This window comes from Procambarus clarkii, chromosome 25 (assembly GCF_040958095.1).
Source record: "Procambarus clarkii isolate CNS0578487 chromosome 25, FALCON_Pclarkii_2.0, whole genome shotgun sequence".
Classification (NCBI taxonomy): domain Eukaryota; kingdom Metazoa; phylum Arthropoda; class Malacostraca; order Decapoda; family Cambaridae; genus Procambarus; species Procambarus clarkii.
The window spans coordinates 40,255,155-40,270,304 of NC_091174.1; the positions used below are offsets into that span (position 1 = coordinate 40,255,155).

The window sequence follows — 15,150 nt, forward strand, 5'->3', positions numbered from 1 at the left end:
TCCTTACTCACTCACTCACTCAGGCACATTTATACAAGCACTTGTAGGTGGTCTGACAGCTGGCTTCGCTCGTAGACACGGAGGGTACTTGCAGTAGGGCGGGCTGTATGCTTAACAGACAGACACACGCACACACACTGGCGCTGGCGATGAGTAAGGTGGTGACGTCACGTAGTAGTGCGGGCGGCGGCGGGCGCTCGAGGTACTGAGGTACTGGGACGAGTGGCGGCTGGCGGCGGCTGTGGTACCATGCAGGTACACTTGTGGCAAAGTCACACACAGGTTACTTAGGCGGCATAGGGGAACCATGAGCATAGGGGTCCCCCCAAGCATAGGACTTGCAACCACACTTATAAAATATAACCCTACATGCTGGTGTGGGATTAAATAATAAATATTTAAGATATATATTTCCAGGTGAATAACCCTTTCAACATAAATGAAAAGTAATATTTTGAGTGGATTGTAAATGTTTCATAATGTGCCATCTAATGTGCAGCTTAATGAGTATTATTGTGTTTTGGCTTTGTGTATTCTTCAAATGTTTATCATGTTGCTTACCTTGCAAAGCATGTTGTTACTGTTTTAATTCTCGGTGATAAACATTTCATAATTCTTTATACTCGTAATTACTGGTCTTTGAGTGTTAGTAACTGCACTTCTGTCTTCCCTAATTTCTTGAAATATTGCGGCTTTTACGGCAGAGATTGGAATGCCAATATCCCACTCAATTTCAGGCTTATCACTTGCAGTTTAAGCTGCCTTGCCCACATCTGTGCCAGGTGAGTACGCCTCCTATACCTGATGGTATCCATACAAATGAGACTGAAACTCTTGCACTGTGTATTTGGTACTGGACGAAAGACACTTAGGAGTGGACCCCATTTCTGTCCTACAGTTGGAAGTGGACCCCATTCCCATCCTATGGGCAGTTGTGGGCCCAAACCCATCTTACAGGTGGTATGGACCCCTTATCCACCCAGCAGGTAGTAGGGGAGCCAATACCCATCCTACAGTTGGTAGTTTACCCCATACAGTCCTGTTTGCAGTAGTGCACCCCATAGACATTCGAGCTTAACATCGTTTTCTGTTGACGTTTGTACAATCCATTCTCTTGAGATTTTCAAAGCACATACTATTGTATATAATGTTGATTGCCAAAACACTATTATTATATATAATAATATATAATGAATATTATAATTTACTGAGAACTACCAAGATTTCTCAAAAGAAAACTACGAACCTTCAAAAGGATGTAACTGATCAATGATATTCGAATAGCATGAACACTTGTAAGTAAATTTCACAACACATGTGGGACTGGAAAAATAAAACTATCATTAAAAGTGAACCAATCACAACAATTCTGCTGTCTACGGCGAGGAGCGGGTACTATGGGACGTAAATTGGTACGTGAAGAAGGGTTGGTGTCTGGAAAATAAATATAACTGGAAATCTACCAAATAGGTACTATAAACATTAACAACATAGGGACTATAAGCATTTAGTTTCATATGTGCTCTGTTATAGCAAGAACGGGTTGTACCAGGACTCGCACACCTCAGTGTTGAGGACATAACGGTGGGGCAAATTTACCAAGACTCAACCACCTCAGTGTGGAGGACATAACCGAGGGGCAAGCTTACGACGACTCAACCACCTCAGTGTGGAGGACATAACCGAGGGGCAAGCTTACGACGACTCAACCACCTCAGTGTGGAGGATGTAATGGAGGGGGAGAGTTTACCAGGACTCACCCACCTCAGTTTGGAGGACATAACGGAGGGGACAAGTTTACCAGAACTCACCCACCTCAGTGTGGAGAACATAACAGAGGGGCAGATTTACCAGGACTCTCCCACCTCAGTGTGGTGGACATAACGGAGGGGCAAGTTTACTAAGAGTCACCCACGTCAGTGTACACGACATAAAAGAGGAACGAGTTTACTACGATTCATGTACCTCAGTGTGGAGAATGGGTTTACCAGTATTCACGCACCTATGTGTGGAGAACAGTACGGTAGGAAAAGTTTACAATGACTCACCCACCTCAGTGATGCAAATCTATAAGTTACTATTTCACTATGTGGATCATTAGGACTCTTTACCCAGAGGAACTTGTGAAATTTCAGTCTTCTTTTTGTAGACCTACTCTGAAGAAAGCCTTACTTATATCGGTCGTATAGGCGTAGGTTCCTAGGTGAAACCGTAGCAACACGTCATTGCGTCTTTGTGTTAGATTCGGGCCAGTTTGAAGCCAATTGTTTAGTGAGACACTATTTGCTTTCACATTGGCACTACAGTTGAATACGATCCTGAGGGGCACAGTAATTGAATCTTTTAATATGGCGTGGTGAGGCAAGTAATGCCCCTCTTTAGAGTTATCATTTTCGACAACTTCAATAAACTTGTTGTCAAGTTGCTGTTGTATCAAGTTGTGGTACTGTTGTAATTTGTCAGGTTGCTCATTCAATCGAGCTACCTGACATTTTAGTTGACTTAATGCTATGAAATGGTTTACAGGTAATTGTGGATGATTTAATTTCCATGGCAATTTAACCCAGTATTGATTATCTTTATAAATGACTGAGTTAAGGTATTGTTGATAAGTCCAAGTGTCATCTGGACTTGGTTACTCAGGAACGATGCCAAAAGTAACCAGATCCCATAATTTATGTACAGGGGGATCAGAGGTATCTTCAGCCATGTCTCTAAACTTGAGTGGTGACTGTTCCAAGCCCTAGTCACTCAACTATAATTGAATTAATTTGTTGACTCTTTACAGATGTGGAAATATTCGGAGGTAGCACCAGTCCAGTGAGCAATTTGCCCCCGACTGATAGCAAAAGATTCATTCCCTGCTGCTTGGTGCATCCAGTGATAAATTCATGATAATAATCTGCTCCTACAAGTATACCGACATCGGTGAGGTGGTCAGATTTTATTTTATGATCAGCCAACTTAACTTCTTTACTTCTGAGAAGTTTGCCTGTGTTCCTTAGACCATATACATACAGGTCAGATGGGATTTTATCTACTATATTAGCCTGTGCTGGACTGGCATAGCCTCCTAGGCGAACTAAAACTTTCACTACCCTATAATCGCGAGGTCCAGTGTTAGTTAAAAATCCGGAAATTTTTAATTTTACTTGACGCAAGGGTTTAAGTTTCAATTTGTCAGCTAATTGTTGAGTAATAAAGGTTTTCTGGGACCCTTGGTCAAAAATACGACGTGAGATGATCTTAGATTTCTAATTTGTTAACCATAGCTGAGCTGTAGGTAACGTTGTAGTATTATCTGATTTAGTTGCAAGTACATTGACTTCTTGATGTACCGTGCAATATGGTACAGTGGTAGAAGTATTCTGTTTCAGTTGAGGTTTGGGTGACCTCGTTCGTGTTTCTCCACACAGTGTTGTGTGATGTCAGCCTTTATGGCTCTTGTTGCATGTATGTAAGACAAAGGTACAGGTGCTATGATCATGTGATCCCATGCATCTTGTACATCACCATACCTCTTTGAGATGTTTAATTCTTGCTATACGATCTGAGTATGTACGACATTTAAAGGTTATATGTTCTCATTCACAGAACAAACAACCTCTCCCTCCTGTTAACCAGACCACACACTAGAAGGTAAAGGGACAACGACGTTTCGGTTCGTCCTGGACCATTCTCAAGTCGATTGTTCTCCCTCCTGTAGTAGTAGTTTTAGGAGGCACATTCATTACAGGTTTGGAGAGATTTACTTTATAGGTACCCACATTGCTACTCTTCCTCCTTGGGGTGGAGTTAACTAGTTTATATTTCACAGAAGTATTTGTGGTACTCTGAGATTTATGATGGGTATTAGTTGAAGGTGATGGAATACTCTTACCTTCCTGGTTCGCTCATTGTCTTTCAACTACAGAGCGTAAATCTTGTTATCTCTGTCACGTTCAGACACGTTTTGTTGTGTAAAGTACACAGTTTATCCAATGTTTAACTGGGTAACTTGCGTCTTATAATTACTTTAGTCAACCACTCAGCAGCCTTGAGGTTGACTTTAAGCCTTAAAGCCCTAAGTAAGGACTCAAGCTCCAATCGAAAAGTTTGGAGAGAGTCAATGGTACTATCAGTTGCTGGCAACTGATAGTACCAGCAGTTTTGGATTAAAGTGGTGATAGCTCTCTCGGTATTAGCATAATTACTTTTAAGCAGCTGAACTGTGAGGTCATAGCCATCACTGGTCAAGCTTAAATTGGAGATTACCTTTAAGGCTCCATCTTTGAGTTGATCTTGTAAATAAGTAAACTTAGTAGTTTTGGGGATATTGGGTATAGAATCTACTGCATCCACAAACTTATTCCAAAAGTCATCTCAACTCTATTTCTCGCCTCCAGAACGTGGGTAGACTCTGATCAAAGGTAATTTTATTTTAGGTTGTGGAAAGTTTGCAGATGCTGTGGCTACTTTATTCTGTGTAATTAGCTTATTAAAGGGTTGGAGCTTAACCACTACATCATCTTCGTACTGGGCTAGCTCACGCATGATGTCTTCTAGTTCTGTTTTTCTAATTTGAGTTTTACTAAGTTCAGATGTATATTGTGTTATCTGAATTCTAATTTATTCAAACTTATTATTAGTAATTTGGAAATAACTTTCCAACTTTAAGTAGTCAATTGGTGATTGTTGAGAAAGATCATGGCATTAGTTAATCTGTCTGGTCAAGTGACCTTGCAGACCGGTAAAGAACTTTTTCATTCTTTCAGCCATATCCATCTTGGTGGATTTAGGCTTTCTAGGATTGGTAAAGTTACTACTATTGTAGCTAGGATACTTGTTCGTGTAGTGGAAACAAGTATCGTTATGATATTTACTAATATTTACTTTTCTTGGCTAGGCTATGCGATCCAGCCTCATGTAGAAGTTAGCTTACTACCTAAATATAAAATATATAACATTTGAGTAGTACTTTGATATCACTACGGTAGAACTTCCGTCTAGTCCTTCTTGTTCACCTTTGCTTGGTATAGTAAAAAATAAAAATCAAAATCAAAATGTTTATTTGGGTAAGGTACATACATAAAAGAGATTTTACAAAGAGTGATGGATTTATAGTTAGGGCTAGTACATACAATGCCTAAAGCCACTATTACGCAAAGCGTTTCAGGCATAAAAAACTTAAATGACTAAAGCTTAATACTAATTGAGCATAAAGAGTAAAATGAAAACATGGAATGAAAACATAGCTGAAAAAGCAGCACAAATACAATTCTGTCGACAAACAGCGCTCTTAAAAAAAAAACAGACATTGGATGACATTAGAGGGGTAAGGTAGGTTACAGGGAATTTATTAGGTATAGCTTCGTTTTTATCTTAAACTGGTTGAGAGAGGTACAGTCTTTAACATGGTTGGGAAGGTCATTCCACAATCTGGGTTCCTTGATTTGTAGAGCATTTCTAGTTTGATTAAGTCGTACTCTAGGAATATCAGAACTGTATTTATTTCTGGTGTGGTGCTCATGGGTTCTGTTACAACCTTCTATGAAGCTTTTGAGGTCAGGATTGGCATTACAGTTTAGCGTTTTATATATGTATAATACACATGAGAGAATGTGCAGTGACTTAATGTCTAACATATTCAGAGATTTGAGTAGGGGTACCGAGTGATGTCTGGGGCCAGAGTTGGATATTGTCCTAATAGCAGCTTTGTGTTGAGTAATTAGAGGACGTAAATGATTTCGGGTAGTAGAACCCCAAGCACAAATACCATAGTTGAGATATGGATAGACGAGGGAGTAATAGAGAGTCACCAGGGCAGGGCGGGGTACATAATATCTGATCCTAGAAAGAATGCCAACAGTTTTTGAAACTTTTTTTGATATATTTAGAATGTGGCCCTGGAAATTCAGTTTGTGGTCAATGAGAATGCCAAGGAATTTGCCATCTAATTTGTTACAAATTTGGGTATTGTTTATTTTGAGATTTATTTGATTAGAGGATTTATTGCCAAACAGAATATAGAAAGTTTTGTCAATGTTAAGGGTGAGTTTGTGACACCTAGTAACACTCAAAGATGAAATACAATAAAATATAAAAACACAATTCGTGTAAATAATGAGTCCCACCCTGCTTAGAGTCTGCACAATATTAAATGTTCATTAACCAGTACTGTTCGATGCAGCACTAGTTTGATAATAATCCTACCTAACTAGGTTGACTAATAATGTGTTATCTTGAGATGATTTTGGGGCTTAGCGTCTCCATGACCAGACCTCCTTTTTGTTACACAACCCCAGGAAGCAGCCTGTAGCAGTTGTCTAACTCCCTGGTACCTATTCACTCCTAGGTAACAGGGGCATCAGGGTGAAAGAAACGTTTTGCCCATTTGTCTCTGCCTCCACCAGGGATCGAACCCAGAACCTCAGGACTACGATTCCGAAGCGCTATCCACTCAGCTGTCAGGCGCCCTTAGCCTTGTGCTGTACATGATTCTGTACAATTCAAATTTAAGAAATCCTACCCTATGTGGGTTGGCATATACACAATAATAATAATAATGTACAAAGTTTTACATATATAGTAGGTTTTTGGGTTTTATGAATTTTGTTTATATAAGTATATAAACCGTTATAGAAAATACATAAGTAACATTTAAAAATGTACAGGCTAAAGTTGGCTTTCTTGCCACATTCTCCTGTGATGTTTAATTGTATTGATTAATTTGTTGGCCACATGTGTTCTAGACTCTCATGATAAGTGTACCCTGTCTGAAGCAAGATTTTCACGAAAAGTGTATGTAGGTAGCTTCCAATCTCACCCTTCTTAGCCAAAAAATTATACAGTTGGCTGCACGTTTGTAAAATTCTGGACTTACTACCACAACAGATTGCTACTTATTGGATGGCGAGGTTCCACTAAAGTAAAGACAACTGTGCAGTTATTTTCCTTAAAAGAATTGATTATATTTCAGAGTTGATTAATTGTTTCGGCTGGGTGTCCGTGTTTCTTTCGGCTGTTGGATGTATATCATTGCCACCAAGATAAATAATTGTTAAATGGTGTGGCCAGTCTAAAGCTGGTGTTAGTACAGGATTATTATAAAAGTTGCGAGCTGTTGCTCCAGGAGACCTAAATATTTTCACTTTAGTGTTAGGTATGTGACTCAGTGTTGTGGGCAGCTGACTATAGCCCACTATAGCCACTTTATACATCAGGCATTAGCCTAGCAGGGATGGAGATGTTTACTTGAATAGTGGTTGTAAATTAATTGAGTTAGGCTATGATATGTGGCGGTATACTAACAGCCGTAAATATTGATTTAACTGTAGGTAGCCTAACTCCTGGTAATACTCTTAATCAAGAGATATAATATTTTCAGTGTTAGTAATTTGTTTTACTGTAAATAATTTGTTAGTTTATTTATTAGCTAGTCTTATGTGAACCAGTAATTTAAATTTGATTAACTGGATTATCCAGTTAAAAAGGACCATAAAAATTATGGGACTGAACCGGTTCTATATAATCTTGGGTCGAAGGACCATAAAAAATGTGAGGGAAAATTTTCCAGCATATCTATATAAATAAAAATGGAAATGTTCGTTTGTTCATAATCGCTAATCTCCAAAAGTTCTTCACCGATTGCTTTGAAATTTTCACACATCGTTCCATTCGCATCCGAGCAGGTTTTATGTATTTTTATATATAGATGTCATGTCTGTGACGGGAAAAAACATTATTTTTTTGAAAAACTGTTTTTCATGTTAGGGAAATCTATAAACCCTCTCTACGGATTGCTTTGAAATTTTGACACAACGTTGCATTCGAGTAGGCGCGTGCTTTTATATACCTACTATATACATGTCTCACCTGTGACAGAAGAAAACATGTTTTTTTTTTAATAATAGGGCCATCTGTTGGACGTAAAAGCAATACACGCTGTAATCTCCAAAAGTTCTTCACCAATTGCTTTGAAATTTTGATTCAATGTTCCATTCGAATACGTGCATGTTTATATACCTACTACATAGATGCCACACCTGTGACAGGTAAAACATGCTTTTTTTGAAAAACAGCACCATCTGTTGCACGTAATAGCAACACACACACACACTGCATTAAATATATTATGATTCCATTTCAATGTTTTCAATTGCATTGCTAAATTGAATTTTCATAGAGTATGATTCATTTTGATTTAATTATTTTCTTTGACATTGCATTGGAATTGAGCTGTGCTGTTTACCGTAACATTCATTTCATGACTATAGTTTATTTTGTTTATTTTTTAACTGCTTCTATTTCATTTTTAACTGTTTTTCTTATATTTCAGTGATGGGAACATCAGATCATTTGGGAATGCATTGGACGAGGGAGTGGGGAATGGTAGGGAGGACGAGAGGACGTGGGAGTGGGAGATGGTGGGGGGGGACGGTTGTGTGGGGAATGGTTAAGAGGACGAGGGGACAGAGGAGTGGGGGAATGATGGGGAGGACAAAGGAACAGAGTAGGGGGGGGGGGGGAATGGTGGGGCAGGAAGAGGAGGCAGGGAAGGGGGGAATAGTGAGGAGGAATGGGAGATCGGGGAAGTTTGCTGTGGCTCAGCAACCCACATGCGTTGCTGAGTCACAGCAATGCGTGGCCAGGTACAGATAGTAATCTAATATAATAGTAAATGAAATCATTGATTTAAATAAATACTAGAGAAGTGCACTGTAAAAACTTCTAAATATTATTGTAGTATTTCCCTTACACATCTTTTGGGGGTAGAACCAATAATGCTGGGACTACCTATGGCATAAATGTAGTAATAATTTCAAAATTATTATCATTAATAAATTCTAATTGTGGGGTTAGTACAATAACTATAATGTTATTAAAAAGAAAATCTTAGCTGTCTAGCAGTGAACGTACAATAAGTCAGACAGATCTCTGTAACCCATCTAATCCTGTTTGTGAATGTAGTCGTTGAAGACACGTGATTCACCAGAACGGGGAAAACCCTCTCCTAGTTAACTCCACTTTGCAAAATTAATAATATGTAATTTCTATATAATCATGTGTATTTCCATTAATACACATTGAAAGTGGAATTGACCGATTTGGGGAAACACACTTACTGGTGTTTTTTGATCATCTCGCGGCGTAACGATTGGACACCATAAAACACAATATTATGGCCACAATATGTGAATATGGGTACTTATTCCAACTGGATGCAGTGTCCACAATGAAGATGAAGCTGGCAGCAAAGTCTGAGTTCCGATAATGCTCGGATCATGCACATAACAGATGATAAAAATTAGCCAGCTCCGGGACATGGATCAAGATGGCTTCTCACTCTAGCCAAGTCTCCAGGCAAGTGAGGGGGCGACGCACGCCCCACCTAGATTCCTCACTGTGTATTTACTTGGCATATAAGTCACAATATTTTATTCTAATTTGTTGTTGTTGTTTAAGATTCGCCACCTGGAACAAAGTTCCAAGTAGCACGGGCTATGGTGAGCCCGTGTTATTCTAATTTGCTATCTGGTAAAAGCAATGCCGACGTTATTTTACGTCCTTATAACGCACTCCATTTAATAACAGACGGTTTTCGCTGTGTTTATGATTGAACCTAAGTGGCGTAAGATAAAAATACATATATATGTAGGTGAAATTCAGTTCGGACTTTTTACCCACCTAGAACCAGTTGACTGCACCCGGGGAAACTTTATCTAGAAACAGAGACTTAATTTGATCTACTGAATTAAATTAATTTCCAATCGATATTACTTAGTAAATTCAACAAGGTTAGACGGGGTTTAATTGGGTTTATCTATATATAGTTTATTCTCATGGGAGCTGGGCAGCGGATGCAATAACGACATCGATATTAGTGAGAATTTGATTGTACTACGCTTCTGGTTAGTAGTATTAGTAAATTTGATTTTCTAGTACAACAAATTAATTCGACAACACCTACCTCAGTGTGGAGAACATATCAGTGGAATGAGGTTACCAGGACTCAACCCACCTCAGTGTGAAGGGCATAACGGTGGAGCAAATTTACCAGGACTCGCCCAACTCAATGTGGAGGACTTAAATGTGGGGGGACTTTACCAGGACTCACCCACCTCTGTGTGGAGGACATAATGGTGGGGCGAGTTTACCAGGACTAACCCTCCTCACGGTGGAGGACATAACATAGGGGCGAGTTTACCAGGACTCTCCCACCTCAGTGTGGAGGACATAAAGCATTGGAAAGTTTACCAGGACTCACCGACCTCAGTGTGGAGGACATAACAGAGGGGCGAGTTTACATGGACTCTCCCACCTCAGTGTGGAGGACATAACAGAGGGACAAGTTTACTAGGACTCACCCACCTCAGTATGGAAGACATAATAGAAAGGGCGAGTATACCAGGACTCACCCACCTCAGTGTGGAGGACATAACGGACGGGTGAGTTTACCAGGACTCTCCCACCTCAGTGTGGAGGACATAACATAGGGGCGAGTTTACCAGGACTCTCCCACCTCAGTGTGGAGGACATAACAGAGGGGCGAGTTTACCAGGACTCTCCCACCTCAGTGTGGAGGACATAACAGAGGGGCGAGTTTACCAGGACTCTCCACCTCAGTGTGGAGGACATAACAGAGGGGCAAGTTTACTAGGACTCTCCACCTCAGTGTGGAGGCATCGCAGCTCGGCCTCTTGTATATTTATGATTAAGACAAGAAATACCAGTAAATGACTTACCGTGAGACACGCTGGTGTTAACTGGCCGGAGGAACACTGTTGACAGCAGTATACTGTAACACGCGACTGACTCTAGGCTGTAACTAATGGGTACACCGAGCGCTCACATTCTGCACAGGTGCTCACTTCCTCTCTTGTTTACTTGCGCGCGCGTGTGTGTATGTGTGTCTGTACTCCCTATTTGGACCCACCTAGTTGTACTTGCGGGGGTTGAGCTCTAGCTCTTTGGTCCCGCCTCTCAACTGTCAATCAACTGGTGTTCAGATTCTGAAGCCTTTTGTTCTCAATCATATCTACATTTGAAATTGTGTGTGAGGTCAGCCTCCACCACATCATTGCCTGACGCACTCCATTTACTAACTACTACGACACTGAAAAAGTCTTAATAATGTCTGTGGCTCATTTGGTTTCTGAGTTCCTACCTTTGTCTCCTTGTTCGTGTTCCACCCATGTTAAATAATTTGTTTTTGTCCACCCTGTAAATTCCCCTGAGAATTTTGTTGGTAGTGATCATGTCTCCCCTTACTCCTCTGTCTTCCAGTTTGGCTCCCGAAGTCTTTCCTCGTAGCTCATACCTCTTATTTCTGGGACTAGTCTGGTGGCATAACTCTGAATCTTCCCTAGCTTTACCTTGTGTTTAACTAGCTATAGACTCCAGTCTGGAGCTGCATACTCCAGGATTGATCTAACAAAACTGGTATTCAAGGTCCTGAACGATTCCCCACACTAGTGTCTAAAGGCAGTTCTTATGTTGGCCAATCTACCATATGCCACTGATATCCATTTCATTTGGGCTTCTGGGGATGGGTTCGGTGTGATATCAACACACACACACACACACACACACACACACGCGACGACGGAGCACTTCGTTATCCAGCATTGTAATTATTCACCTGATTGTGTGAGCGGGAGGCTGACAGGTAGGTAGGTCTCTGGTCAATTCTTCAGGTGTACAGAGGTAAAATATTACCAAATTCTTGTTCAGTATATCAGATACATTTAAAATATCAAAGTGGCTCATTTTGGATAGAGGTTGACATTTTACGGGAGCCCCGTAACACACGCACGCACGCATGCATGCACACGTACGTTTGCAAGCACACACACACGCAAAAACAAACACACCCAAACGCACGCACACACACATACATCCAGTCAGGCTAGAAGGAATTAACACCTTTCGTGGAAAGGGGATAAAACCTCACTCATAATCCACCCCCCTCTCTTACCCCTTCTCTTACCCCCTCTTTTACCTGCCGTAATCTACAGACAAAACCTCATCTCCTCTTAACCCCCATCCCACACGCACACACACATGTTCTCTCTGTTCTCTCTCTCTCTCTCTCTCTCTCTCTCTCTCTCTCTCTCTCTCTCTCTCTCTCTCTCTCTCTCTCTCTCTCTCTCTCTCTCTCTCTCTCTCTCTCATCTCTCTCTCTCTCTCTCTCTCTCTCTCTCTCTCTCTCTCTCTCTCTCTCTCTCTCTCTCTCTCTCTCTCTCTCTCTCTCTCTCTCTCTCTCTCTCTCTCTCTCTCTCTCTCTCTCTCTCTCTCTCTCTCTCTCTCTCTCTCTCTTGCTCTCTCTCTTGCTCTCTCTCTCTTGGTCTCTTGCACTCTCTCTCTTGCTCTCTTGCTCTCTCTCTCTTGCTCTCTCTCTTGCTCTCTCTCTCTTGCTCTCTTGCTCTCTTGCTCTCTCTCTCTCTCTCTTGCTCTCTCTCTTGACAAGGGGCGAAATGGCAGGTGGACGCAACATAACACAAGGAACAACCAGAGTGACCAAACGAAGGAAATGCTAACCCATGTTCTGGTGGAATTCAGGAAGGAGATGCATGAAATGAGGATTACAATTAACAATCTGCAAAGTGAGCTGACATCAGCAAGGGAGGAGATCAAATCCCTCACAGAGAAAAATAAAGAGACCAAGCATCAGATTATCATCCAAAGGGAAAGTGGGAATGTTACATTGGAAGGAAATGCCTCTGTACCTGAAACATTTGCGGAAAGACTGAAAAAGAGCTCAGAAGCAATGGACACAGTGAGGGAGGTAGCGATGCAAGCAGCTACGTCACAGGAAGCAGCAAGGTGCACCACTCAACTGCTGGAGAGAAAAAGATCAGTGGTAGTTGTAGGCATCAAAGAACAGGAAGGATCCAACAGGTAAGAATGAAATAGCAAGGATAGAGAGGCAGTACATGGGCTACTGAAGGGGTTACAGATGGAAGGGGTTGAACAAAACATTGAGAAGGTTTTCAGGTTGGGCTGGTACAACAAGGACAGAAACCGACTTGTAAAGGTGGTGTTTACAAACGAAACCACGAAGGAGGATATTCTTGAAAGGAAGAGTCGTCTGCAGCATGTGGAGGGATACAAAAAGTATTCCTGCAAAGGGACTGGACGAAGGAGGAGAGAGCCAGGGCAGCAGAGGCAAGGAGGAAGCACAGGGAGAGAGGAGCAAACCAGGAAATCACAGCCCCCAATACAACAGTCCCAGAGACAAGAGGGGAACCCAAAACCAGCATCCCAGCAACACCAGAGGGGAGGGCAACACCACCACCCCCCTCTGCATAGAAACCCTCCCTTCCCCTCACCCTACCTGCCCCCACCCAAACCCCATTCTGACTCTGTCACCCCTTCCACATTCCCATCATGTCCCCCCTCTCACCTCCCCCCCCCCTGTCCCCCCTCCCCCTTCATCCCATACCCTCCCTATCCCTCCTCCCTGCCCTCACCCCGTATCCTCCATGTCCCACCTATCTCCTTAACCCACACCCTACCTGTCCCACCTTCCCTTAAACCCCCCACCTCCCACCACCCCAAAATCCTCTGAGACCCTGCAAACCACCTCACAGATCTTCTCACCCACGGAACAGCTTCCCACACCAGCAGAATGCTCGCCAAGAAAGGGACAAGAAAATGAACAGAAGAAAGTGAGCTTCAAGGCGATGTACACTAACATAGATGGGATTACAAATAAAACAAGTTTACTCGGAGAATGGGCAATAGAAGAAAACCCAGACATAATAGCACTCACAGAAACAAAGCTAACGAAAATCATAACAAATGCAGTGTTTCCACAGGGCTACTATGTAGTGAGGAAAGGGAGAGAAGGGAGAGGAGGAGGTGGTGTAGCTTTGCAACTAAGAGAAGGTTAGAGTTTCGAAGAGATGGTAATTCAGAACTGTGAAGGTTTCAGTAACTACATATCAGGCACCATAGCAACTGGAGGACAGAAAATTATAGTAGTAGTCATATATAACCCCCCACCGAATGACAGAAGACCCAGACAGGAATATGATAGAAACAACTTGGCCACCATCAATATAATAGAGAGAGCAGCTTCTGTGGCTAGCAGGAACAGATCCAGACTACTAATCACGGGAAACTTCAACCATGGGAAGATAGATTGGGGAAACAGAGACCCACATGGAGGCCCAGACACATGGAGAGCTAAGCTGCTGGATGTGGCAACAAGAAACTTTCTAAGTCAACACGTCAAGGGACTGATAAGAATGAGAGGAGGGGATGAACCAGCCTTGCTTGATCTGATATTTACCCTAAATGAGTCGGATATAAGGGAAGTTAAGTTGGAAGCCCCCTTGGGATTGAGTGATCATAGTGTATTGAACTTTGAGTACCTGGTTGAGCTAGGAATTATCACCCCCAAAAAAGAACTGGGAAACAAAGGGCTGGCGTACCGAAAGGGAAACTATGAGGAGATGAATAAATTCCTATGGAATATACATTGGGACACAGAACTCGGAACAGGGTCCATAAAAGACATGATGGACTATGTCACCCAAAAATGTTAGGAGGCTGTAAGCAGGTTTCTCCCAGCCCGACAGGAAAAAACAGAGAAGCAAAGGAAGAATCCGTGGTTTAATAGGGAATGTATGAAAGTAAAGGAGCTGAAAAAAAGGGCATGTAGGAACTTCTGTAATAACAGAACACCAGAAAGTAGAGAGAGATACCAGAGAACCAGGAACGAGTATGTTAGTGTGAGAAGAGCAGCTGAGAAAATGTATGAAAATGATATAGCTAATAAAGCCAAGACCGAACCAAAGCTACTAAACAGTCACATCAGGAGGAAGACAACAGTGAAGGAACAGGTGATGAACCTTAGGGTAGGCGAGGACAGGTACAAAGAGAATGACAAAGAGGTGTGTGAAGAACTCAACAATAGGTTCCAGGAGGTCTTTACAATAAAACAGGTAGATGTCACGGCGCTAGGAGAGATGGCAGCAAACCAGGTGACCTTGGATAGGTTCGAAATTACAAGAGATGAGGTCAAGAAGCACATATTGGAGCTGGATGTGAGAAAGCTGTTAGGCCGGACGGAATCTCACCATGGGTATTGAAAGAGTGTGCAGGAGCACTTTGCTTGCCACACACACACACACACACACACACACACACACAACTAGTAGTAAA

The 15,150-nt window shown here is 41.8% G+C and overlaps 1 protein-coding gene across 1 annotated transcript; it reads right to left on the reverse strand.

The window, feature by feature from the left end:
- Positions 1-2,131: 2,131 nt before the first annotated feature.
- LOC138368573 (uncharacterized) lies at positions 2,132-3,897 on the reverse strand. The gene is made up of 3 exons (XM_069331100.1): positions 3,881-3,897; positions 2,921-3,099; positions 2,132-2,508 (listed from the first exon to the last, which is right to left on the reverse strand). Exons 1-3 carry the CDS (start codon positions 3,895-3,897, stop codon positions 2,132-2,134), a joined length of 573 nt encoding a protein of 190 aa, XP_069187201.1.
- Positions 3,898-15,150: the final 11,253 nt, after the last annotated feature.

Bases quoted from the DNA above. Each gene is read 5' to 3' on its own strand.
- LOC138368573 (XM_069331100.1), bottom strand. The intron at 2,509-2,920 runs GTATACTTGTAG...ACCATTTCATAG, and splicing joins TGACCACCTCACCGATGTCG to CATTAAGTCAACTAAAATGT.